This window comes from Lissotriton vulgaris, chromosome 4_1 (assembly GCF_964263255.1).
Source record: "Lissotriton vulgaris chromosome 4_1, aLisVul1.2, whole genome shotgun sequence".
In the NCBI taxonomy this organism is placed as follows: Eukaryota; Metazoa; Chordata; class Amphibia; order Caudata; family Salamandridae; genus Lissotriton; species Lissotriton vulgaris.
The window spans coordinates 1,802,504,806-1,802,530,155 of record NC_141691.1 but is presented as its reverse complement, the minus strand read 5'-3'; the positions used below and the strand labels follow the sequence as shown (position 1 = coordinate 1,802,530,155).

Genomic DNA, 25,350 nt, shown 5'->3' with positions numbered 1-25,350 from the left:
TTGAGAAGAGTGATAGTTGTGAAAAGGAAATGACTTTGTGTCAGCATTATAAATGTGAATAATCAGAGACACAACACGCCCACGGGACTTCTGAAAGTAAATATGATCCATCGAAACCACAAAATAATGTGAACTCTCCTCTGGGTGTTCTTCTTTCCTGACTACTGTGCCGCCACAGAGGACACAAGCAACTATAGATCATTTTGGATTAACATTTGGCACATGCATTTGTGCTGTGAAGAACAGAACAGAACACATGCAATGTTAAAACAAGAAGCAGGCTGCACAACAACTCCCAGGAATCCCACCTCAAATGACGCTGTCCTAGACAGCATGATAGTGTGCATATACGAACCTGAGCAAATGCAACTGCCAGAAGTGGTATGTTAAAAGCACAGCCAAATGATGAGATGGTCACAGTATACTGCTTGTCTGCATCTGGTGAGGAAGGCTGGGTCTCATCCACCTGAATGTCATTAATCAGATGTACTGCTATTCCTCTATTGGCCAATGCTGGAGGTCTTCTCTGTCTAACGGCTAAAGTTATAAACATATAGAAAGTCAAACAGAAGAACTGATGAACAAATATGGCAGATAATCTTCACTCTTTATAAATACCTGTGCAATGAGATCTTGAAGGAATAGAAATATTTACATCATTAACAAGTCCTATGTGTAAATAACGTGGGTTCTGCATTTGGGCTCATATCCCCTAGTGTATGTTTCTCTCAGTGCATATATTTGTGCAGCTGGTTTAAGATAGTGGACACTGGCATTATTTTTGGGAACCAGTACTTTTTTCATTATCAGACAGTGATGGATTATACATACCACCAAGATACAGGTCCACCTGCCCGATTTATATGAGGCCGGACCTTAAGTTTTGCTCTGGTGGTGACTACTCCAGAGTAAGGGCCGTCAGAGAAAGGGCTATATGTCAGGCTGCCCAATCAGGATTGGTGGACATAAAGCTACTTTTTTACTTTCCGTCACTGCCAGTCAATTCCCGGCTGTGGGGGGGGAGTCAGGGAAATGGCTATCACACAAAATAACTCCGATGGTGAGGGAAGATTTATTTTGTATTTTCAAAAATAAAATACCACTTTAGAACTCTCTTTTTGAAAAAAAAAAATCAGTTTGGTGTCATGCCGACGAAGCCCTGCACCAAACAGCGAAATGCATTGGACCACCTGCTTAACAATCATTTATAAATATGGCGGGTGGTCTCTCCACCAGAGGAGCAGAATAATTGACTCCATCCAATATGGGTTGTCTGCCGATTTAAAAATCAGCCTCTTAGTTGCTAATGCATGTACTAATAAGAGGAAGAGTTGACTTCTAAGGGATAAGATGTTACAGTTAAACATATTGTTTAACATTTAGCCTTAGCATTCCAATAGGACAGTTCATATGATTTTAAATATGCTAGAGTGTTTCTGATGTGGAGCTTTATTTTAATTAAAAGGTTGAAGGTGTCCACACAGAACTAATCCTGAGGCTAAAGTACCATAAGCGACATGGCCATGTGCTTTTTATGTGCTATCTACTGATGGAAGGAGTCGGGGATTAGGCTACTGATTCACTCAGAGAACAACTCCAGGGTTCACAGAAATTTAGGGGCATATTATCAAGGGGGTTTATCTCCGCTTTTTTGGCTTTAAAAGCCAAGAAAGCGGAGATAAAATTATCTCCCTATTACCTAGCTGCCGTTAACACCAGTTAGCGACAGCTAGTAGGAGATAGCGACCATCTTGGGCCCCACTTTGCATGTCAGTGATATTTATCACTAATGAGATGCAAAGTGGGCGTGCCAAGATGTTAGAGACTGGAAACAGTCGCTAACATCGCTATCTCCTATTACCAACTTTTGGAGATATTCGCGCTAAGCGGGAATATCTCCAAAAGCTAACACCTGCCCTGAGCAGTTCTTAGCCATGTTATCCAATGGGAGGTGGATAACATGGCTAAGAGCATTAGCTCGCTAATGCATGAATATCGCTGACTTTTCAGCGATATTCATGCTTTGCGGGGATTTTTACCGCATTTGCGTTAAACCTTGATAATACCAAGGTTTATTTGCGATAAAAATCGCCGATGTGCGGCGATACTTTTTGTCTCTAAACAAGTTAGAGACAAAAATTATCGCTAGTTGTTGGTAATATGCCCCCTGGAGAATAATAATAATGAAAGCCCTGTGCTAAAGGTTTATATTTTACATGTAATTTATGACTGGGGGAGGGTACTGGGATATTGGCATTTCAGGAAATACCTGCGTGAAACTCACCTCTCTGGTCATCTGTGGTAACAGTCTGTCCAATGTACACCACATCCACATACAATGGGTGTGCGGCATCTCTTGGTTCCAGATAGATTAGATGCACATTATAGTTGTCTCCCTCTGGGTACTGTGTTTTTATAAGGTCCAGCAGATTTATGCATGTATATGACCAGCTGAAAGACAGTGAGAAAAAAGGAGTTGTGTATAATAAATACCTAAAAACATCTCAAAGTTTCACAGGGTAGAAATTCAGACCAAAGACCTGACACCTTAATTATATTTCTTTTTCTGGCCTGTTCTTTAATTCCCCCCTTGAACTTTAATGGTTGTGCACAATCTGGCTACCAAAGACATAGGTTTGGATATGCAGCCCCAATAGATAAAACACTTCATTCAGTGCTTGGCACTAATGAAATCCTATCCTCGCTGGGATGCATCAAAGTATAGCTGATATTGATGAGTCTACTCTTCTGGCTGACTTTGTATGTCTCAGAATCACTGTACCCTAAAGCCTAGGTCATTGGGGATACTTTGTCTACTGAGACATTTCCTCCTGAGTCTGTAACAGTTTGAAGAATCTCGCTCTTATGCATGATTCTGAGATATCACAGTTTAAAGTTGCAAAATAACTTTCACCATTAACAAGTGTTCCTCGCACGTTAGGCGGAACCAGTGGTTCAGCAGGTGCCCTCATTCCCATGGACACTGCACGAAATTGGGTTGTTGGTTGACTGAAGTGTAATCTCTAGTCAAGCAGCAACCACAATTCTTGTCAGGGTAAGGCCCAAGCAAATCCAAAATTAACTTATTTATATATAGGTTTTATATAGTGCTAGCTAGACCCGAAGGTATCAGAGCGCTTTACATATAATGCAGGGTCATTCAATAGAAGTACATATAAATATACAGATCGAACATAGAAGTATATCCAAATATACAGACCAAGAAAAACGTTATGCAGTCAAGGTAGTTACAAATAATATAAAAAAAAGAGGACATTGGAACAGCACAATGTAATGGCTTGAATGACAAGTAAGAAGTTTAAACAATTAAATGCCTGTCTTCAAGGGTCTAAAAGGATTGGGTGTGATCATTGGGAGCATTGATTTGTTTGTTTGAGTAGTAAAGCATTTGTTGAACAGAAGGTATTTAAGGTCCTGTTTGAAGCATGGAAAGGATGGGTTACTGTGAAGATCTCTATCGAGTGTGTTGCAGATGATAGGAGAATTTCCAGAGAATGAGCCAGTCTCTGAGGATTTCTTTTTTAGTTTGGGAAGAATGAGTAGAAGTGAGTTGGAGCTTCTCAGAGTCCTGACTCTTCCTGCTTTGGAAAGTTTGGAACCTATGTAGTTTGGATTATGAGTGTGAAAGTCTTTGTGGGTTATGCAGGCAGTCTTCTAGATACATCTTCCATTTATGGGAAGCCAAACGAGTTTCTTGAGGGTCGGTGAAATGTGATCAAATTGTTTAACAACTGTTAGTAGCAGGGCAGCCATGTTGAGAACTGTTGAGGGGGCAAGGTGGGTTTTCGGAGTTGCTGTGATGATGGTGTTGCCATAATCCCGTTTTGAGAGGAGAAGAGACTGCACTACCATCTGAACATCATAAGGCAGAATAAAAGGTTTGATTTTCTTGATATTTTTAAGAGTGTACAGTAATCCTTTGGCTGAGTTGTTGATGTGGTCTTTCATTGACAGATTTCTGTCCATAGTGATCCCCATAGTGATCCCCAGGGACTTTACAGAGTTGGATAGTGTAAGAGAATGGTTTAGGGTATCCAAGTTAGTGAATAAATCCTGGATTGGTAGAGGGTTGTTGTTCGGGAGAAAAGTAGTATTTCAATTTTGCTGATGTTCAACTTTAAGTGGTAGGTTTTAAGCCAAGTTTGCACATTGATTAGTGTATCATTCGGATGAATGATGTCACTCAGTGATTTAATATTGTAGAAAAGTTGGGTGTCATCGGCATGAAGGCGATATTTTACACCTGCTTGGTTCAGGTTAACAGGGAGGGGTTCCATGAAGAAATTGAAAAGAGATGACAAGAGAATTGAGCCTTGGGCTACACCATGGGGAATTAGTATTGTTTATGAGAGACAGTTGTTGATTTTTATTTGTTACGAGCAATGTTGCAGGTACAATGTGAACCAACTAAGGACTGTGCCATTGATACCACTGCAGATAAGTCAAGTAGGATTAGAGGCACGTGTCACCTTCATCAAAGGATTTGCAAATGTGATCTACAATATATTGAGCATTGGACGCCTTTCTTCTTTGTTTTGGCTAGAAATGGGAGGTTGGTGATAGGTCTGTGGTTATTGAAGTCATTAGGGTCAGCCCCTGTTTTTTTAAGTATGGCTGGGATTTGGCCTAGTTGGAGGGAGTCAGGTACATGTCCTCAGGAGAAAGAAGTGTTGATGATTTTTGTCAAGAATGGGCGGTGTTGGAAACGGCCCTTTTAGCAGGGTTATTGCACAACTTTTTGCTTCTTCCTCCTATTTTTTCCTGACCTGTTGCTGTTGGCTATAGGACTCTGGGCATTTTACCACTGCTGATCAGAGCTAAAGTGAATATGCTCTCTGTGTAAATTGTTATTGTGATTGGTTTTCCCTGAGTGTCATATTTGTTTTACCAGTAAGTCCCTAGTAAAGTGCACTGAGTGTGCCAGAGCTGGGATATCAAATGCTACTAGTGGGCCTGCAGCACTGATTTTGCCACCTACATGAGTAGCCCTGAAAAGATATCTCTGGTCTACCACTGCGGTGCCTGCGCGCAGTTTTGTTAACTGCCATGTTGACTTGCCAGGCCCTAACCTTCCCTTTTCTTATGTATAGGGTACCCCTATTGTATGCTCAAGGTACCCCCAGGGGGCAGGGTACAGTGTTTGTGAAAGGTAGGACATGCACTGGTGTGTGTAACGTGTCCTGAAAGTGAAATACTGCCAATTTCATTTTTCACTATTGAAAGGCTATCTTGCCCCATAGGACAGAATGGGGAATGCTTTGTATCATTTTACAAGCATATCTTCCCATAGGGATAAGTTGGAAATATTGAGTTTGGTATCCCTGAACTCAGGATTTAATAACACATCTTTTAGTAAAGATGGTTTTTAAATTATGTGTTTGAAAATAGCACTTTTAGAAAGTTGCACATTTCTTATTGAACCATCCTGTGTGCCTCTGCCTGTTTGTGGATTGACTGTCTGGCTTTGGAGAGACAGGGGCTTAGGCGGTGCAGTAGCTCCAGGAGTCTGGATGAGTCAGGACTAGACTGAATAGGTCTGATCTGCATTTGGAGTGGTGGGAGGAGTAGCACTTTACATAAATAGGGATGTGCCTTCCTTCCACAAAGCTGGCTCCGCCCCCCTGTTGTGTGTCTAGAGCCAAGGCTCACACTGACAATGGATGTTGTTGTGCACTTGCAGAGTGCCCCCATAACTGGTTTGAAGTGGGCTCAGAGACCCTTGCATAAAGAGAGCAAAGACATTATGGGGTATAAGTGTCAGACCCAACCCCAGACTTTAGATCATTCCTTGAATTCAAGAGGAACCTTTGCCAAGGAGAAGAGCTGGAGATACTGAGGAAAAGTACTGCCCTTGTTGTCTGTCTGAGATTGGCCTGCAGTTGCTGTTTCTGCCAAAGAAAAGAGAAGGACTTTGCTGTGTGCTGTGTTCCCTGCTTGAAGGGGATCTCCAAGGGCCTGAAGTGAGCTGGCCTCCTGTTAAGAAGTCTCAGGGACACAAAGACTTCACCCCCCAGCTCACCTGCACTCTGCTGTTGTGAGTTCTGACCTACCTTGAGGTGCCTGTGCCAGTTTTGGGCCTCTGGAGGTTGTTGCTGCTGTTTGGGAGCTGTAAGAGAACTACAGAAACCGATGCATCACTCTTCATGGGCAGTGTTTTGATGCATCTTTACTGTGCAAGAAGAATTTCCACACATCACAGCGCCACTGCGAAAACCGTCTCAGTGCCTGTCATAGCTGAAAGAATTGACCCATCGAGGGTTCCGGGGCTGAAGAGGACAGGCGCAGAGCCCAGCAACGCCGCCACGTCCAGGATGTGGATCCATTCTGGAACCGGTAGGAAAGTACATTGATGCAATCCTCAAAGAATTTGTCCCCTTAACGGATACATTCATCAGGGACACTACAGATCTCGTTAACACCATTGAGGACATGGACTACGATGAAGAACAAAATCTTATGGCAGGACTTGATATTGAGTCGTTATATACGAACATCCCCCACCAAGAAGGCCTACAAGTCATCGAATCATTGCTTCACTCTAGACCACAACCGACTAAAATACCAATCCAGTTCATCATGGATCTTCTCTGCATTGCGCTCCAAAACAATTATTTCCTGTACAAAGACACCTTTTTCCTACAGATTAAAGGAGTCTCAATGGGCGCTTGTTTTGCTCCGAATTTTACTATCTTATATGTCCATCATTTGGAAAAGACCCTTATTCTACTACCGTCCAACCCCTTCCATGGAAATATAAGTCTGTGGCGTCGATATATTGACGACGTCCTGTTACTTTGTAAAGGCACTAATGAAACCCTCTTGTCTTTCATCGACTGGGTAAACCGTGCCCAAGAACATCTCCGCTTTACAGGCGAAAGCAAATCGAATGACCTGCCCTTCATAGATGTCACCATCCATGCAGAGGAAGGAAAACTGGGTACTCATCTATTTCGGAAACCGACTGAGAGGAACACTCTGCTCCAATACACCAGCTACCATCCAAGAGGCCTTAGGGATGGTCTCCCCTTCGGACAATTTCATCGAATCAGGCGCAACTGCAAGTGGCGTCATGACTACTTCAGGGAGGCTGAGGTTCTAACCAAAAAACTTATCTTGAGGGGATACCCTAAACGACTGGTGTCGAGAGCCCACAAAAGAGCATGGTATCGCCACAGGGAGCATCTCCTCTGCACCCAAATCAAACAACCTTCTAGGCGAATCCCTTTCGTATCCAAATTTAATCCAAATAGCAACAAAGTGGCAAAAATAATCAAGAAAAATCGGTCAATCCTACAAACTTTTGAACCTTTCCAAGAGGAACCTCTCTTCTCATACCAAAGAGTCGACTATTTGGCTAACCACCCGGTACGAGCCATCACCTGGCAGGAAAAAACCTCAGATCACCATACCATTACTGCAGCATGGGGCATGCCGCCAGTTTTGGGCCACTTTAAATGCTAGAGCTGTTCAGTATGCGAACTCACAACCAATACTAAAGTGTTCCAATACAAGAAGAACACCCAAACCCTCAGAAGCCACACCAATTGCAGATCCACCAATGTTATATATGCCATCGAATGCCCATGCAAACTTTTGTATATTGGCCAAACAACACAAACCATTAAAAACAGGATCGTGCAACACAAGAGCCGCATTAACTGCAAAGTGACCTCAGCACCCTTGGTCAACCACTACCTCGAAAAAAATCATAGAGATACCGACATGAAATGGCAAGTGATTGAACACCTGACACTGCCGACGAGAGGCGGTGACATACGTTCCCTCTTGAATAAGAGTGAATGCAAATGGATGACCTTGTGCGACTCTGTCAATAATGGACTCAACACCATCGATGAATGGAATAGCACTATTACCATTTAACTAACATCTTTTTACTTTCCTTGCCTTGCCCTTGGTTTTCCCTGACTTTTGATATTATAAGGAATATCATCTAGCCCCCCCTTCCAGGTGATACAACCAGACTGACCATGGTCTCATCCCCCCCAAAAAATGTTTCCCACCCCCCTTTTCCCCCCCCTCTGCCCTTTCCCGCCCCCCCTTTTTACTCCTTCTCCCCTCCACTCCCGTAAGTTCTTGAATTTATGGAATGCTTGTGCCAACACTGTACACTAGCTAACGGTATGCATATGGTGTTAACTAAACTGATAATTTGTCATGAAACCTGTTACGCGATATTTCCCACAACATCTAATTTGAAGGTTACTATTGCTTTGGGTCAAATGTGTAATTAACCCCGAGATAATTATAAGGCCAACTCGGATACATGTATAATAATTAATGTGAATATATGCATTACATGTTCTCTGTGCCGTTAATGTCATGACTTCCTCAATACTATGCCACTCAGGTTACTGTATTATATTTTCAACTCGCCTTCGCAAATGACGTCAGTACCAACCCGTAATCCTGACAGGCACTCTCCCCTGAGGGCTTCTTGCATTTCTACTCCCGCCCCTTTCACACACGGCACCTATCAGGACAGCCGTTCCTCTCTGAAACCGGCCCCACGTCATCGGAAAAACTATCTACCTATGAGTATTTAGATGTGTTTTGAGGCCCCCGGTTGCCATAGCAACGCAAGGACAGCGCTTCATTCGCCCTTTTGATCTACTGCGGAAGGTAATCCTTTGCTCTGCACTTTCCTAATTGTTTAACCCGACCTGATACCCTGTGGTTTTAACTATTGTCCCCCTTCCCCACAGATTAATTCACCACCCCCTTCGCCTCCACGCTAAGAGTAACTTCGGCGTGTTCGAGAATTACTCTACTTCATTCACACGCTTGGTAAGTTCGCTTCCTGAGCTTGACACTGAGTATAAATGTGGCTCGAGTACTCTGGTTCTATCGGCTCCCCATTTGCTTTCTAAAACAGTTCTTATCCCCATCTCTCAGACATCGAGGGAATCCAGAATGTCACTTGGCAATTCACTACCTCCCAACACCTGATCGCCCCTGACATACCCCACTGATCCTTGTAACGTGGGTGCAATCCAGCTGCCAGATGGTAAGCTTTTTACTTACCCCTCCTCACACACCTGTGACGGATTCACGCCCCTGCACGCCCCTCACTGTTTCCCTCTCTTCCCCATACAGCACTGCGTCCAGCCCCACAGTCCTGATGATGATCCCAATTACAAGGGATCGAAACGCCGTCGACTTCCCAGCGATAATTTAGGCGCCCTTTATCCAGTGGCTGTCAGGAAACAGAAAATTTGGAAAATTGAATTGTTTGAATTTTATGCTGTTTTCATGCACTGTATATAATTCTTCACATTTCACCTTGCGCCGTCCACGCTGTTTTTCACTGTCACTTGCGTCGCTGTAGTGCCACCCACCTTTGCACTCGTGCACCTAGTACAACTTTGGGCTGTTACATGTTATTGATTAATTGCAGTGCTGGTACTAACTGTAATTGCGTTTGTCCTACATTCAAACCAATTTTGATACACTGATATAAATGATGTCTTGAACACATATGATAACTCAATTGAGTCTCCTTGTTTCCTTTTGGATAATACTGTATAGATATCCTATCTAATCGCCTATGAATAATACCGGTTGGGATATTGTTATTTGTATACATCCATCGGCGGCGCATCCCGAAGATCCACGCATCGTACCTGTGCAACACACTTTCCTGTCAGATCACCTGTAGACCAGGACTGGCATGAAGAATCGATGTATCGCCCCCCCATACAGACGAGAATCAATGCAGCCCTTCCTCCGCATGCAGCAGGACTGTTGCATCTCTTTGTTTTCCGACGCTGCAGCTGTTTGGCTAGGTGAACTTTGACGCAACTACAGGTACTTTGGTGAAAAGTCACGCATCCATAGCTCTCTATGGTACAAGTTCTTGAAACCTTTTGAAAGTCATATTTTTAACTATGTATGTTGGATTTTTGTTGTTTTGGTATTGTTTAGTTTAGATAAAGATACTTTAGTTTTCTAAACTGGTGTGTTGTCCATTGTGGTGTTTTCACTGTGTTACTGTGAATGTTGGTGGAAATACTTTACACATTGCCTTTGGGATAAGCCTGTCTGCTCATGCCAAGCTACCAAGGGGTTGAGCAGGGGTTATCTAAAGTGTGTATCATCCTTACACTGACTAGAAGCAAGGGTCCCTATGTGGACAAAGGTACTTACCTCTGCCAACTAGAGACCCCCATTTCTAACAGGCGTGATATGGTTTAGGTTTTGTAGTAATGTGGACGGGAGGGGATCATTGGAGTGGGAAGTGGGCTTCAAGTTTGAAATTATATTGAAGACTTCACTTTCTGTCATGGGTTTGAAGTCAGACCAGTTAGCATAATTTTTCAGTTGACATAAGCTTTTTCCTGGGGCTATTCAGTCAATAGTTAAATCTGGAGTGGGGGCAACCATGGGGGAAAGTGAGTCAGTGGGGCAGGTTGGTATGGAAGACTCCTTTTAGACGTTGATGATGGATTGTTCAATTTTGTTTACTTTATCAATGAAGAAGTTGGCAATTTCTTCTCAATGTTCGTTGGTGGGTGTTGTTTCGTGAGGGTAGGTAAGGGTAGATTGTTGCTTGATCATGTTGAAGAGCTCCCTTGGTCTGTTCTTAGCACAGTCAAGTTGGTTTCTAATGAAGGTGGCTTTTTCTCTAAAGATTTATTTCTGATATCTCTAAAGATGTATTTCTGATATGAGAGACGTGAAGATCTTAGGAATGTGAGTTGCGTTGTAGAAAGGGACTGTCTCCATATCCTTTCCCACAGTCTTAGCTGTCTCCTCTCATTGTTGAGGTCGGTCTTGAACCAGGATTTCGATTGCAATTTTCTATAATGTTTTAGTTTGAGTGGTGCCACTTGGCCAAGAACATCAATCATTGCTGTATTGTAGGTCCTTAGCAGTGAGAGTGAGAGGCTGATATAGTAATTGGGCTTAGACCCTGGATTCCAATTCCATTATAGAGATTTGTTTGATATTTCTAGCCCAATGGGTAGGTTTGTTGGTGGGGGCTTTGTGAGAGCTGAGGTGAGTCTTGATCTTAAACAGTATGTGATAGTGGTCAGACCAATTGATAGGTGTGATGGATTGAAGTGAGACCAGCTCATTTTTGTTGATTATAGCATCTAGAGGGGAGCCTTTGCAATGGGTTGGTTCATTGCAGATTTGTTTGAGGTCATTTATTTCAAGAAGGTTACTAAGGAAATGGACTGTGGTGTATTCCATTGAATATTAAAGTCACCCAAGAAAACATAATTTGAGTCAGTTATGGAGAACTGTGTTACTTGATCAGTAAGTTTCCCTGAGAAGAGGGTGTAATCACCAGGGAGGTGGCAGATGTTGTGACGTCTGATAGTAAAGGTGCTTTTGGCTGAAAGTTCACCAATGAGGTATTCAAAAGTAGAGCAATTTGAGGCCATTACGGGAGCGGGATGGATACCTTCTTTGTGAATGGATGCCAGGCTGCCACCTAATCTCTGTGGTCTGTCCTGTCCCACGATGGTGTAGCTGGGAGGGATGAGCAGGTTTATAATGAGTGTTGAGTGTTCATTGAGCCAGGTTTCGGAGAGGAATGCAATATCTATCTCATTATCAAGTATAGCTTCTGCGATATCTGTGGTGTGTTTTACTGCTGATCTGCAGTTGAGGAGTATGCATGTTAGCTGGCGAGGACTATTGTTTGTGGTATGTAGTGTCTGAATAGTTGTGTATTGAGCAGGTGGTGTGGGTTAGTGGACACGTTTTTTTTTACCATATTCTGGGTCATTGTGATGTAAGATTCTAGGAGATCTTTAGCCTCCAGATTGGATTGTGGCTGCGAGCATGGTGGGGTCTGTAGGCCGCACAACTCAAGGGATTAGTGGTCCAATAGGGATGTTGGCTGAGAGTTGGGGAACCTAAAGGTATAGGCAGCTTCTCCCTACCAGGAGTGTGGTAGCAGGTTAACTTGGCCTGGATTAAGCATGGGCGAATTTTGCGAATCTCGCGTTCGCGAATTTTACGGATTTGCGAACTCGCAATCCGCAAAATCCGCGAATTCCCGCGAATTGGCGGATTTTTTTTTTTTTGTGTTCGCGCGTGTTTCTGCCAGTACGCGACGGTTTTTACAATTTCGCAATTTGCGAACTTACCTGTCGGGTCGCAAGTTTTGTGAACTTGTTGTTTCTACGTGTCCAGCCTGTTTGGGACACTCTTCTTCATCACTGCCACTCTCTGTCACCACTGCCACTCTCTGACTACTCATGCCACCCTCTGGCCCACCCATGCCACCCTCTGTTTCATCACCACACCCTCTGGTTGTCCAGTGTACATTATTTTCGGCAAAGCAAAGCACACCTTCCCTGCCTCAAGTGACCTGAATTAATTTGGGGCTGATTAATGTGTCACAGAATATTTTTTTAGCTGGCACCTGCTTCCTTAGTGCTTCCTGATTAGTGATCTTTTGCACTTGCTAAGTGCTTTCATTGTTGCAAAATTAGTTACAACACCTGCCCTGCCCCAACTGACAATAATGAATTAGGGGCTGATTAATGGATTTTAACTTCCAGCCTGGCTCCTGCTTGTCTCCCTTAGCTGTAATTCAGGACCTTTGTGGCATATGTGTAACTATTCTGAGGTTCAGAGCAGGGTCACATAATAGTTGCAACTGGCAACTGAACTCTGGAGGGGCCCCTCAGGAAGCACTACAGGAAATGGCTACTAATGATGAGCCTGAACTTTTGAACCTGGTAAGTAGTTTCAGTTTTGCTAAGATCGTATTTCTGCAATTTAGCACTTACTCGCGGGGTGCGAAGTTGTACTGGCAAGCCGCGAACTCACGCGAACAGTGCGAGCAAGCCATAAAATCCGCTGCTCGCGGATTTGCGGATTTTGCGGGAGATTCGCGGATCTCGCGGATTGCGAATTTACCGAAAATCCGCAAAATCCGCGAGCGAAACGGATTTTCCGCCCATGCTTAGCCTGGATCAGAAGGTAATTTTGTATATGTGAGATGCTTTAGCTAGTGACTCAAGATTTTGTTCTATTCAATTCAGGAGCTGGGACAGTCTGTCGGTGAGGTTCCAGCTCTAAGGGAGGATGTAAACTTGTCAGGTCTTGAGGTTAAGGGGGGTGAGTGAGCTTCAATATAGGGGAGACAGTGTCATTTAGGTTGGGGAGGCGGCCATTTTGTGTGGGCAGAGAAGGGTTTGCATTAGTTAAGAGGGGTGCGTCTGGATGGGACTCCATAATGATTGGTCTTGAGTCAAGGCGGCATGGACGTACTTAAGGTGTATGTCAGTGCGTCTTTATTACTGTATGTTCGTTGGTAAGGGTGAGTGAGTGCCCTTGAAGTCTTTCTAGTGATTACTTGGCTAAGGCATGACTCAAGGAGGGCATCAATGTTGTTTGTGTGTCAGAGGGTTCAACAAAGGTGTGCAATAAGTCAACGTGGTAAACTGGGTGCGAAGGTTCAGGTTTGGCAGAAGGAGGTAGCAGGGAGAGGGGAGATTTTGGCACAAGGTCAAGATGTGTTAATGTAGCGAGAAGGGACAGATTGTGTTTGTCAAAGATGAAGAGGTTATAGTCTGAAGTTTGTATAAGTATGTTCCCTGTCCTGAAAATAAAAATGGAGATTTCCCCTCTAAAGGTTATGGAGGGGGATATGGTGAGCCTAGTTCCATACAGGGTTTTGATTGATTTGCAAACCTGTAGACTGGAGAAGAAAGATGTTTCTCCACTTAGCAGGGCATTTTTGGGTAAAAGACAAAGTTGTTTTTCTTGTTGACAATGACTGCGCTGAAGTAGGTATCAGCTATTAATTTTTCAGGTAGTTGTTTAAGTATGCCTTATTAGAGATATTTTGAGGATGTCTGCTGTTTCATGAGTTGGAGCCATATCTGTCTAGTGCAGTAGAGGGATTTGGGGAGGAACATAGTTCGAGAAAAATAAAAGTTTGGGTCGACCAGAAAACCTAGGAGAGGTAATGATGTGCTGAGAGTTGCAGGCTGAAAGGGTGTTATCTTAAGGGGGATTGTCCTTTCTTTGTTTCTGTGAGCTTTGAGAGCAAAAATAGCATCAAGTGTTGTGCAGATTCAAGGAAGACAAGAAGGAAGTGAGGGCGTGGCCAGTGTGAGCAGAGTGGGTGACCGGTCAGAGTAGCTGAGCCCGATGCCAGAAAGCCAGGATATGTTCATTGCTGGGGGGGCCACAAAAAGTCCACAAGCGCATAAAAAAAAATTGGGAGCTGGATGGGATGCCCTAGGTCTCTGGGCCAGGCCAAGTAGTGGAAATTGATATTGCTACTAGAGAATGAGAAAGCAGAGGGGAGCTGCATGATCAATGTGCTGAGGCGTTGGTCACTGAGTGAGATCAGAGTATGTGGCTCTGGGTACCCCCTCAATTACTGACAGTCTTCAGAATCAGAGGGCAGGGGGTCAATTGCATTAGGCCACCGCCCCAATGAATTAAAAGTAAGCCCTGAGTGAGCGGTGGTATGGGGGTACTCCTCTCGACCAAGTAACCTGTCCGACCCTCATCTTCCCTGTGTGCTTCGCTTCCATTGTGAAATGGAAATAGGACTGAAAGGTGCCTCACAATTTCCTCAATATTGGTTACTCAAAGACAGGGCTTTACAAGAGTGTGTTTCTCCTATCTATCAGATGAGTCCATTTGCCTCTTGGTGTTCAGCAGGGCTGCCATTTGAAGGTCAGGCATCACATCTGGAGCTCTATGATCCTCCTCAGGTTCTCTTGATTGGATCTGATTTCCATAGCCCAATGGCTGATGTGACCTAGTGACTGCTTTTGTACCTTGTCTATTCTGGATCCGGGCCGCTCATGTTTGCCCCGTTCTCCCCTCTCGCCACCATGGTCCCGCCCGGCTACACCGGTTGGCGCCACTGAGGACCGGAGCACCAGTGCCACTTCACTTTTTCTTATGATCCCCCAGGCAGTCATTGTGAAGCCCCACGCATGAGGCAGCTATACGTGGGAGTGATCAGATGGCTGACAAGGGCCTAACGCTGTCTTCTCCCGGCTTCACAGCCCCAACTCACTGCACTACCGGAAAGCATGCAGGTCCGTCCAGGTAGACTTCATCGTTGGTCAGAGGCATGCCGGGGAGATCGGATCACACACTCCCACCACCTCCCTGCTCCTACAACAGTAAGCACCAAGATGGTGGGCTACCTCATTGATTGACAATTTCCAGGACCTCATCAACCCGCTAGGAGAGCATCTGGTGTGGGGCGACATCCAAAACACAGGCATTCGACACAGGAGGTTGGATCCATTTGGAGGGCCAGTCTCAAGATATTCGGAGACAACAGTTGAAACCTAGAGACTCCCTCTACCAGCCTGCAGGGAGCCCGACTCGGACATCCCGAAGAATACTGTAACCAAATCATCGAAGACCTGGTATGATTCTCAACCCAGTACGAATTGTGAAGCTGAGTTGGGCTGCAATGATATCGGGGCTCGACTGGCAGGCTGTTACAGTGACTTAAACCAAAAAAGTGAACCCAAGCCCAACACCCTGTTAAAGGCTCGACCTTGGATGAATAAAAATGTGCTGACCCACTAGGTAGCTTAGCACAGAGCAGTCAGGCTTAACTTAGATACAATGTGTTAAGTATTTTTCCATCCCTTCAAACAGTAAAACAGTGAAAACACAGTACAAGAGGAGACCACAACACATTTAGAAATAAAGAGTAATTTGTAATAAATAAAATAGGACCAAAACAACAAAAATAAAATTAGCAGAAGAGGAAATATTGAGTTTTAAAGTGTGTAGTGAGAATAGCCCCAAAAAGCACAACGCATCAATTGGGGACATCTGGTTGCACCGGACCGGGATAAAGTCACAAGTTCAGGCTGACCACAATTGAACACTGGCAGCCTACAGGGACATAGTTACACTCACGGAACACAGTACCTTAAATCCTGGTTGCGGAGCGTTACATGGATCCGTGTCCAAGATGTGCCATGCAGCCCAACTGATGCATCTGGTCTGAGATGCAGCAAGACTGTGGTGTGAGGTCTTGTTGCATTGTTGTTAAGAAGCTTGTGATGCAAATTTACAGCATCACAGATACAGTGCACCGCTGGTGATTCATCAGTTCTGAGGAGCCTGGGCCTGCAATGCAGAGTCCAGCAGGAGTTGATGAGAGATGTGAGGACCAGGGCTGTGGTTGTGCTGCGCCGCTGGGCAATGCACCAGTTCTGAGAACTACAGTGGGCGATGCAGGGTTTTGCAACGGCCTCAATCCACGCTGTAGCAACAATGCATCTGTTCTGCTCAGGGATATGCCTCTCAGCCAAGGAGATGCATCAATTCTGCTCAGGGATGCGTCGCTCAGCAGAGAAGTTGTGTTGGTTACACTGGTAAGCACCTTAAGCCCACTTCCAAGTGTCCTGGACTGGGGTGGCACGACTTGGCAGGGCAGATTCACAGACTGCAGAGTTCCGAGGCTTCAGTTCAGAAGGCCAGCCAACTAGCCCTTAGAGTCACTCTGGATTCTGGGTTCAAGAGATGCAGGTCCAGTCCTTCTCACTCAGGCAAGAGGGCAGCAGAAGCAGGTCAGCTCAGCAGAGCAGGAGTCCAGCAGAGTGTAGTCCAGCAGTGTGGCAGTCCTTTAGTAGCACAGCAAACCTTCATCCTGGCAGAATATCCACAGGTCCACAAATGTAATGAAGTGGTGGTGTCTGAGGTCCTTCTTTTACACACAGTTGTGCCTTTAAACTGGGGAGATGCTTCTAGAGGAATGCCTTTGAGATGAACAGATACCTGCCTTTCCCTGCCCTGGCTCCAGACTAATTACAGGTGATATGCAGCCCTTTTTGTGGGGAGAGGACACAGCCTATTCAGATGTAAGTGAGGTTGAGTTCAGCTCATCCCTTCCATCCTGCCAGTGATGACCCACTCAGTCATACCTACACCCCCATTGTTTGTGGCTGTCTAGGAGGAATAAAAAAAGCTCAACTGCCAACTAATCCCAGTCATGTGACCAGAAACAGGTTGCAAGTACCACATGGCTAAGGCAAGAACATGCCAACTTCAAACTCGACTTCACCATGAGTTGGGATTTTGGGACACCAAAGTTGAATCTTTCGAAAATTACACTTATATAATGTAATAAAGTAATTCCAGTGTTATCCTATAGGAGTTATAGGACTTGCAGTAGTGAAAAATGAATGTAAGATGTTTCCACTATCAGGACATTTAAAAAGTAAAAGTACCTTCCCTGCTTTTTTCATACATTGCACCCTGCCATCCTGGCTGTACCAGGCTTACCCTAGGGGTGACATGTGTATTAAAAAGGAAGGTGTGGGCCTTGCAAAAGGCTTGTCTTGCCAGGGCAAAATAGCTGTTTACACGGAACACACAGGCTCTGCAATGGCAGTCCCGAGACATGTTTAAAGGGCTACTTAAGTGGGTGGTACAACCAGTTCTGCAGACCCACAGGTAACATTTCATTTACAGGCCCTGGATACAGGTATTACACTTTTACTAGGACTTATAATGTAAATTAAATATGCTAATTGGGTTTAAGCCAATGTTACCATGTTTTAAGGCGAGAGCATAGCAGTGGTAAAGTGCACAGAGTACTAAGGTCAACCAACGCAAATTCAGCAAAAATGGGCGGAGGAAGGCAACACGTCTGGAGGTGACCCTGCAGAGAATGCCATTTCCAAAAGACGTAAACAATGGGGTTGGCTGGACGCACTACTGGGGTAGTTTGGTGTTTGTCTACATTTCCAAAAGACACCACCATTCCTATGAGTGTCCCCACTAACTCAAAAAAAATACTTTTTTTTTTAAACAATTTTTATTAATTCAAAGCAGTAAACAATGGGCATAGAGAATTCATTGCATGCATATAGAAATAGTGGGTAATCATGAAATCAGATACATTGGCACTTCAGATACACAATATAGTTATAACCGGTTGGTAGCTCTCCCGTCTCCCCAGAACTCCATCCTCCCCCCTCACTCAGAATCGCTGTTGCTGCCTAGTTGCGGTGGCTCACAAATAAATCCCCTGTATTCATTCCACGCACCCCAGATTCTAGTCCACTTTTTCTGACATTTTCGATTTAGATACACTGTCCTTTCAGCCACCATTGCAGAGTCTAAATCCGAGCACCATTCCCTAAGCGCCGGCACCTGTGCTGCCCCCCAGAACCTGGCTATATTCCTTTTAGCATACATGATACTCATTATGGCCCAGTCTTGCATGGAGTGATTAAGATTGTTTGGATCCCAAATATTCAATAAACAACAGCGCAGCTCTGGGACCAGCGACTCTTTAACCACCTGGGATACAGTCTGCATAACCTTCACCCAATAATCGGCAATCCGAGGGCAATCCCATATGGTATGAAAGAACGTACCCTCCTCACCGCACCCCCGGGGACAGTACTTATGTGTGGCCTTCCTCATCTTATAAAGGGTGACCCTAGTGTACTAAACAAGATGCAACATTTTTAGCTGTATTAATCTGAGCCTAGCTGGTATAGCCACTTCCCGTGGCGAGGAGAGCGCCGTTTGCCAGTCCGACTCATCGAACTCGCCCATCTCAGCAGTCCATGCAGTCCGTAACTTCAAGGTAGGGTCAGGCAGGTTGTTAACGAGCTTATGATATACAAAGGAAGTTGCCTTCTCTGGCATAAGTTCCGTAAGGAGCCTATCTTCCAATGGGGTAGACTCCTGTAGCTCCTCACCGGGCTGGACTAGAGACTTCAGGGCATGACTAATCTGCAAATATCGAAATCGCTCCGTGTGTGCCAGGTCATACTGTTCCCTGAGTTGTTCAAAGGAAAGGACGACCCCACTCCTCCAAAGATCTCCAACCGTAGAAATACCAATCAGGACCCAGGCTTCAAAGCCTTTACTATTACACAAACGGCCGAGTCGGCGCGACGACCAGAGGGCCTCATTTGCGTACGTGTGTCCTTGCATTTAAGGCGGGCTGAAGCCAAGTATCACACCCGCACTGTATGAGCCGTTGGGCCGATCAAGGCCGCAGCACTTTTTGAGTCATAAAGCGCGGTCATCACACCGCCGCTCCCAAGGTCGTACCTGTCCGCTTTGTACGCCGGCTCGGTCTGTGGAGCGTGCAGCCATTGATTTATAATTTTTAACTGGGCCACCCAATAATATAATTGGATGTCAGGGAGGGCTATGCCTCCATCGAACCAACCCCTAACTAATTTATAATGAGAAATGCGTGCTGGTTTGTCCCCCCAAAGGAGACCGGAAACAAGTGCGTTTATGGACGCGAAATACTTAGGAGGCACTAAGAAAGGAGTGTTCTCAAGGAGATAAAGCAGCTGGGCAAAGTCATCATTTTAAATAGCGCCGCTTTCCCCAGAAGGGTTAGGGGCAAGGTATGCCAATGTTTTACATCACTACGAAAGCGTTCGAGGGGGGGCACCAAATTACGTTGAAAGAAGGCCTCTTGGTTAGGCGTTACCCAGACCCTCAAGTATTTAAAGGGTCCGTCAGTAACCACCAGTTGACAATCAGCCGGGAGCTGCGGTAGGGGTCCCTTAAGGACGAACAAAACAGACTTGGACCAATTAATAGTATACTCTGAGGCCCGCTCGAAGATTTCACAGATGTTGAGGAGTACTATAATCGAACGCCTGGGCAAGGTCAAATAAAGGAGGATGTCATCAGCGTATAGTGATATACGGTCCTCCCATGTCTCGGTCCAACTGAGTCCCCTAATCATGGGGTCCCACCGTATCCATACTGCCAATGGGTCAAGGATCAGGGCAAAGAGCAGGGGCAACAGAGGGCATCCCTGTCGCGTGCCATGCCCAAGCCGAAAATCCCTGGAAATATGGCCATTCGCCACTACATGCGCTAGTGGTTCAGTGTAAAGTAGCTTCACCCACGCACAGAAATTGGGGCCAAAGCCTAGATGCCGGAGAACCGTGAAAAGGTAAGGCCATTCGACCATGTCGAAGGCCATGCGGGCATCCAAGGAAAGGATCACCGCAGGTTCTGACATACTAGGTATCTGTGCCATCACCGTGTGGACTCGTCGGAGATTAAGAGCGGTATTTCTGTTCGGCATGAACCCAGATTGGTCCGGGTGGATCAGCGTCTCCAAGTGTGGGGTCAGCCGAGTAGCAATCCTTTTGGCCAATATCTTTGCTTCTGCGTTCAATAGGGAGATTGGACAGTAAGACGCGCACATGTCCGGGGGCTTGTCCGGTTTTGGGATGGCGATGATTGTAGCCATCCGTTGGTCTCGTGGTAGTGTTCCCTTACGTAGGCTATCCTTAAACACCTGCAGAAGGTGCGGAGCCATCAAGTCAGATACTCGTATGGGACCCATGGCTTTTCCCGACTGCAAAGATTGAACCGCAGCAAGGACCTCGTCCTTTGTGAACTCAGACTCCAGGAGCGAGGCCTGTTCCTCCGATAAGGAGGGCATTTTTATATCCTTGATTTAGGTTTGTGCTTCTTCTGTGGACATGCGGGAGGTAGGGGTATACACCTTCTCATAATAGTCCACCAGGGCATCTACGATGTCCGACGGAGCGGTGACCAGTACACCCTCTAGGGTGTGAAGATGCGCTATCGTCCTTTGGGTCTTTTCCTTCCTATCTAACCAGGCCAATAGCCATCCCGCCTTATCCCCTACTTCATAAATAGTGTGCTGTGTATGTTGGAGTCGTTGTCGTACCCGTTCTTTCTGATGCTCAGTGAGCTCAGCCCGTTTGAGGCGAAGTTGCTGCGCTGTTTCCCCAGTGGGATTTTCCTCATGTCGCGATTGTAACATGGCCAGATTGGTTTCGATCGTCTGTATGTCAGCATTCACTGCTCGCCTGTGACCCGTTATCAGGGCTATTGCCTGTCCCCTCAACACTGTTTTGTACGCCTCCCACAAGACCTCCGGCGAGCGAACCGAGCCCACATTTTCTTGGAAGTACTGCTTTGTAACTGCAACCAACTCTTTCTTGATCTGCGGATTCTGTAAATAACTGGGGGAAATGGGAAGATACGTCTTCTAGTTTTCAAATAGGAGGTGTAGGTCATGGAGACCGGAGAGTGATCGGAAATGCCTCCTGTGCCTATCAGCGCCTCTTTTTTGGAAAAGGTGATGGACAGAGTTTCTGAATGATGCAGAATACTCCTACCCAGTCAAGAGATCAGGGCTTGATCCATCACCGTTTTTAGCTCTCTGTCAGATGGGGCAAACTATCAGCGGAGAGGAAGAAATAATCAATGCGGGAGAGACTATTGTGGACCCCCGAGTGAAAAGTGTATGCACGGCTCCCGTGATGCTTGAACCTCCATCCATCCGTAAGACCTAGCGCATCTATAAAACCAGCCAGCCGGGACTTACCCGCCCCTGGCACTCTGCCTGGTTGGCGGTCCAGTTCTTCATTCAGGACTGCATTGAAATCACCCCCTATGATAGGGTAATGTCATCAGAAAAGCACTAAGGGCGGGAAGCGCTACAGTATGATGGGCAGGCGGAATATATACTGTTACTACTGCCCTCCCACAGGCAGGAGATGGCAGCAAACTGACCCTGCGCATCCTTCCAGACCAGCTGCACAATTAAAGGGAAGCGCTTGCGCACTAATATACCCACCCCTCTGGAGCCGGATGAGAACTCAGAGTGCACAGCCATTGTGTATCCCCAGCGGTCCATAGCCTTACAGGTCGTTCCCACGAGATGCGTTTCCTGGAGCAGCACCAGTGCCGGCGCTGCACGGCGTACATATTGTAGCACTAATCCCCATTTAATCTTATCCCCCAACCCATGCACATTCCAAGTAAGTAAGGTCATAGGAGATACCGGGGCCATCAGTGGAGCACTAACCTCTGCGCAGTGCCCGTCGGTTCCGAGTCCTCCATTAATATCAGGGCTTCCTTACGGACCCACCTCTGAGGCATGCATCGTAACAGGTACAAAATCAAAGCGTAGCCCAAAACAAAAAATAACAACAAAACTCAACAAATCCCCCCCGCCCTCCCCCTCCTTCGCCGCCGCTGCCACAGTTTTTGCATCATCATAGCAAACAGTAACACCACCCCTCCTGTCCCTTGGACCCTCCACCCCCCACCCAGCTCCCCTGCCTGTGGACCTCAAACTGCCCACCCCCGAACATGGCAGAGTGCCTTTAGTCCCCGAATCTTTGCTAATCGCACAGGGGTAAGCGAGCCCCCCATCCCGTGGCAATCTCTAATGTCAACAATAGAACACAGCCTTCAATCTGGAACATAGCCCTTAAACCAATATCATAACATATCTAGGCAATAGCAAGTCGAACATGTTACAAACTCAAAATCCTCTAACCCAGGTACCTACATATAGTCACTCCCCCGTTGAGTCACCCCCCCCCCCAATCACACTCCCTCGCCCAATACGTGCACGGGGTACCATGAACTGGCCCAACAAGGGGAGGCAAATTGCACTCATTCCTGTGTGTCAATGCCACTTACTTCCGTCTCGGCCTCCTGTGCCAGGGCAGCGGGCCCTCCGCCATTCCTTTGGTCTCTTCTGTCGCGGCGGGAGCCATTCGGGTCACCGACTCTTGTCCACCCCTCCAGCCATTCCCAGGCCACCTCAGGTGAGTAAAAAAAACACGGTTTACCATCCCTTTCGACTCGCAATTTGGCCGGGTAAAGCATCGCATATTTGATGTCTCTGCTGCGGAGTTCCTGTTTAACTGCTTGGAAGCTGCGTCTCTGTGCCTGGGCCCTTGCCGTAAAGTACGGCAAAAAGAAAACCTCATAGTTGTCTATCTTCAACGGGGGACCCATTCTGGAGGCCTGCAAAATATTGTCTCTGTCCCGGAAGTAAAAAACTCTAGCAATCAGGGGTCGAGGTAAAGCCCCAGGTTTGGGCCGCCCGCCCGGCATCCTATGGGCTCACTCAATGGAGAAATAGGCGGAGAGCGCCTTAGGCTTTAGATGTTTCGTGACCAGCTCCTCCACATAGAGGTCCGCGGCAGGTCCTTCTGTTTTTTCCGGAACGCCTAAGATTCGCACGTTGTTCCGGCGGGCCCTCCCTTCATAGTCATCGAGTTGTTGCGCCATTCGAGTTTGTTTCCTGTCCATTTCAGACACCTGGCATTGTAGTCCCACCTTGAGCTCCTTCACCTTTTCATTCATCCGCTTAAAGTCCGCACGGAGCAGGGAAACTTCCGTCGTGACTAAGTCCATTGAAGTACGCATTCCCCCTATGGCCGCCAGGACATCATGTAGAGTAGGTTCCTTAGCCGGGGTGAGCGATGAGTCTGCGCCATCTTTTTCTGTTCTGGGTGAGGTGCCCTTATCCCCACTTTTGGTCCAGGCGAATTTAGAGAGTTGTGCCTGAGGGTTGCTCCTTGAACTTCTACCCCCGTCGCCATTTTCCTTGTTGGCATGGGAGTCATGCCCGGCATGCACACAGCAACGGCAGGCCCGATCCCTCTGCAGCCAACACTTGGTCCGACGGCTCCCCGGTGGGGTCACGAGCCACCCCCACAGATCTTCAGTGAGCGTATGCCGAGTTAAGTGCACTTCGGAGTCAGGCCGCAGGCACCAGACTCAGTTACTTAGAAAAGCAGTGGTAATTGCACATCAAACTGGCCCCACAGTTCAAGCCACGAATCCGCTCCCTGGCCCACTGGTCAGCCCTTCCGGGTGCGGCAGAGTGAGGAGGCACCCACTGGCAATTATGCCATAAAAAACAAGCAAGCCAGGAGGGCCTTAACTGAGCCAGGTCTCTCTTATCCACGCAACAAAAAGTGTGGGGGGGGAGGAGGCAGCAACCAGCGCCACAGTCCATATGGGTGTGATGTGCCCACCTTAATCAGTGCTGCAGCCACCAGATCCACCCCAGACAAGAAGCGTGTGTGGCCCGGGGAGGCCGACGTCGCACCTTCACCATAGCACTTCCTCCAAGCGCCGCAGCAAGCTCCTGAGCTTCTTCGCCCCCAGTGGGGGGTTTCAAAGGGGGGGGGCACCTCCACACCTTAGCGCCATTCTCAGCGGATCAGGCTTCCCTCACAACCACCGTCCGTCGACAGGAGCGGGGGGCGCAAGCCGCCCCGCAGCGCCAGGCGCCACACAACACTAGGCCCTGAAGCCGGGGCCTCCATATGTCTCCCAGTCCCGGGCCGACACCTCAGATCCACCTCAATGTCGGGAGCCGGGGGAGGGGAGTCTCCGTCGCTCCTCGTCGCATCGCTCCCGCACCCAGGAGTCTCAGACACAGGGGCCACCAACCGGCGGGAGGAAGGACCTCCCCAGGGACAGTCCGAGCTCACGCTCGGTCAGCACCTCGAGGTCGCCATCTTCTTCAGCTCAGCCGGGGGCTCGTTCACAGCAGCTGGAGGGGGAGCGGCCCCGCTAATAACCCACCAGAGCCTCCACGAAGGCTTCATGCATCAATATCGGGCACTACAGCGTAAAAGTGTCCCGATTCATAGGCTGTGCAATGATGATGGGCCACAGGATGGGCAGAGCTCTCCTAAGCTGCAGCCATTTCCTCCGGCCGCTAGCCACGCCCCCAACTCAAATGTTTTTGACAGGAACCAGCACAGTCCTTTCCAGAGCTGGATCCTTAATGGTATGACAGAGCAGACAGGTCTATGTTGAGAACATTTGCAAAGCATTTATAAGTATCAAAACAGTGAAAATGTCAGTCAGTTAGTAGTCTTTATTCAGTCATAATAATGACCACAAAAATATAGGTTTAAAAATATTTTGTACATCATATAAAAGAATAAAAAAAGTACTTCAACCTCAGTTAAAACATAATTTAAAATTAACATCATGAGATTTAATTTAATACAACAAGAGGTTGTATCATAACATGATCAATACAAATTCCAGCTAGCTCAAACACATTTTAAGGCTCGAAATCTTTCAAATATGATATAACAATCTCACAGAAACTGGGCTAACAAATTATTATGTAGCATGCCTTTTCCTCAAATCAATTGCAACTGAAATGTAATTAAGAACAGATAAACAAATTGTTCACCCCCTCTTGATGAGATGTAAAGTGCATGTGCTTTAAAATTGGGTGTAAAAAACGAACTCTCAAGCAGCTATATAGAGAAAAGAAGAGCATAAAATACACTGTTGAATATTATTACATTGGCAGCCAGGAAGAGTTTCAAACCAAGAGCCAGGGATGGCAAAACAACTAAAAAATGAACTTATAGTAGTCTAAACCTTGAGAGGTAGAACAAATGTTCTGCATTTTCCACACATGTTAAATACTGCTTCATCCCAGGGGTTGTAGAAATTGGTAAAGAGATTAGAACTGAGGTCATATGTACTGACCTTGCGATTCTGGTATCCTCCTTAAACTTAAGGAACTTTTCCTCAACCCCTGTGGTGCTG

General features: G+C 46.4%; 1 protein-coding gene across 1 annotated transcript in view; it reads right to left on the bottom strand.

Annotated features, from left to right (window-relative positions):
* Positions 1 to 25,350, bottom strand: part of LOC147724580 (fibrocystin-L-like) — a 1,106,658-nt gene that overhangs the window by 672,137 nt on the left and 409,171 nt on the right. Inside the window, exons 23-24 of the mRNA XM_086966124.1 lie at positions 2,285 to 2,451; positions 356 to 537 (exon numbers count right to left, since the gene is read on the bottom strand). Of these exons, the coding sequence (XP_086822250.1) occupies positions 356 to 537; positions 2,285 to 2,451 (349 nt within the window). The remainder of the gene's footprint in view (positions 1 to 355; positions 538 to 2,284; positions 2,452 to 25,350) is intronic.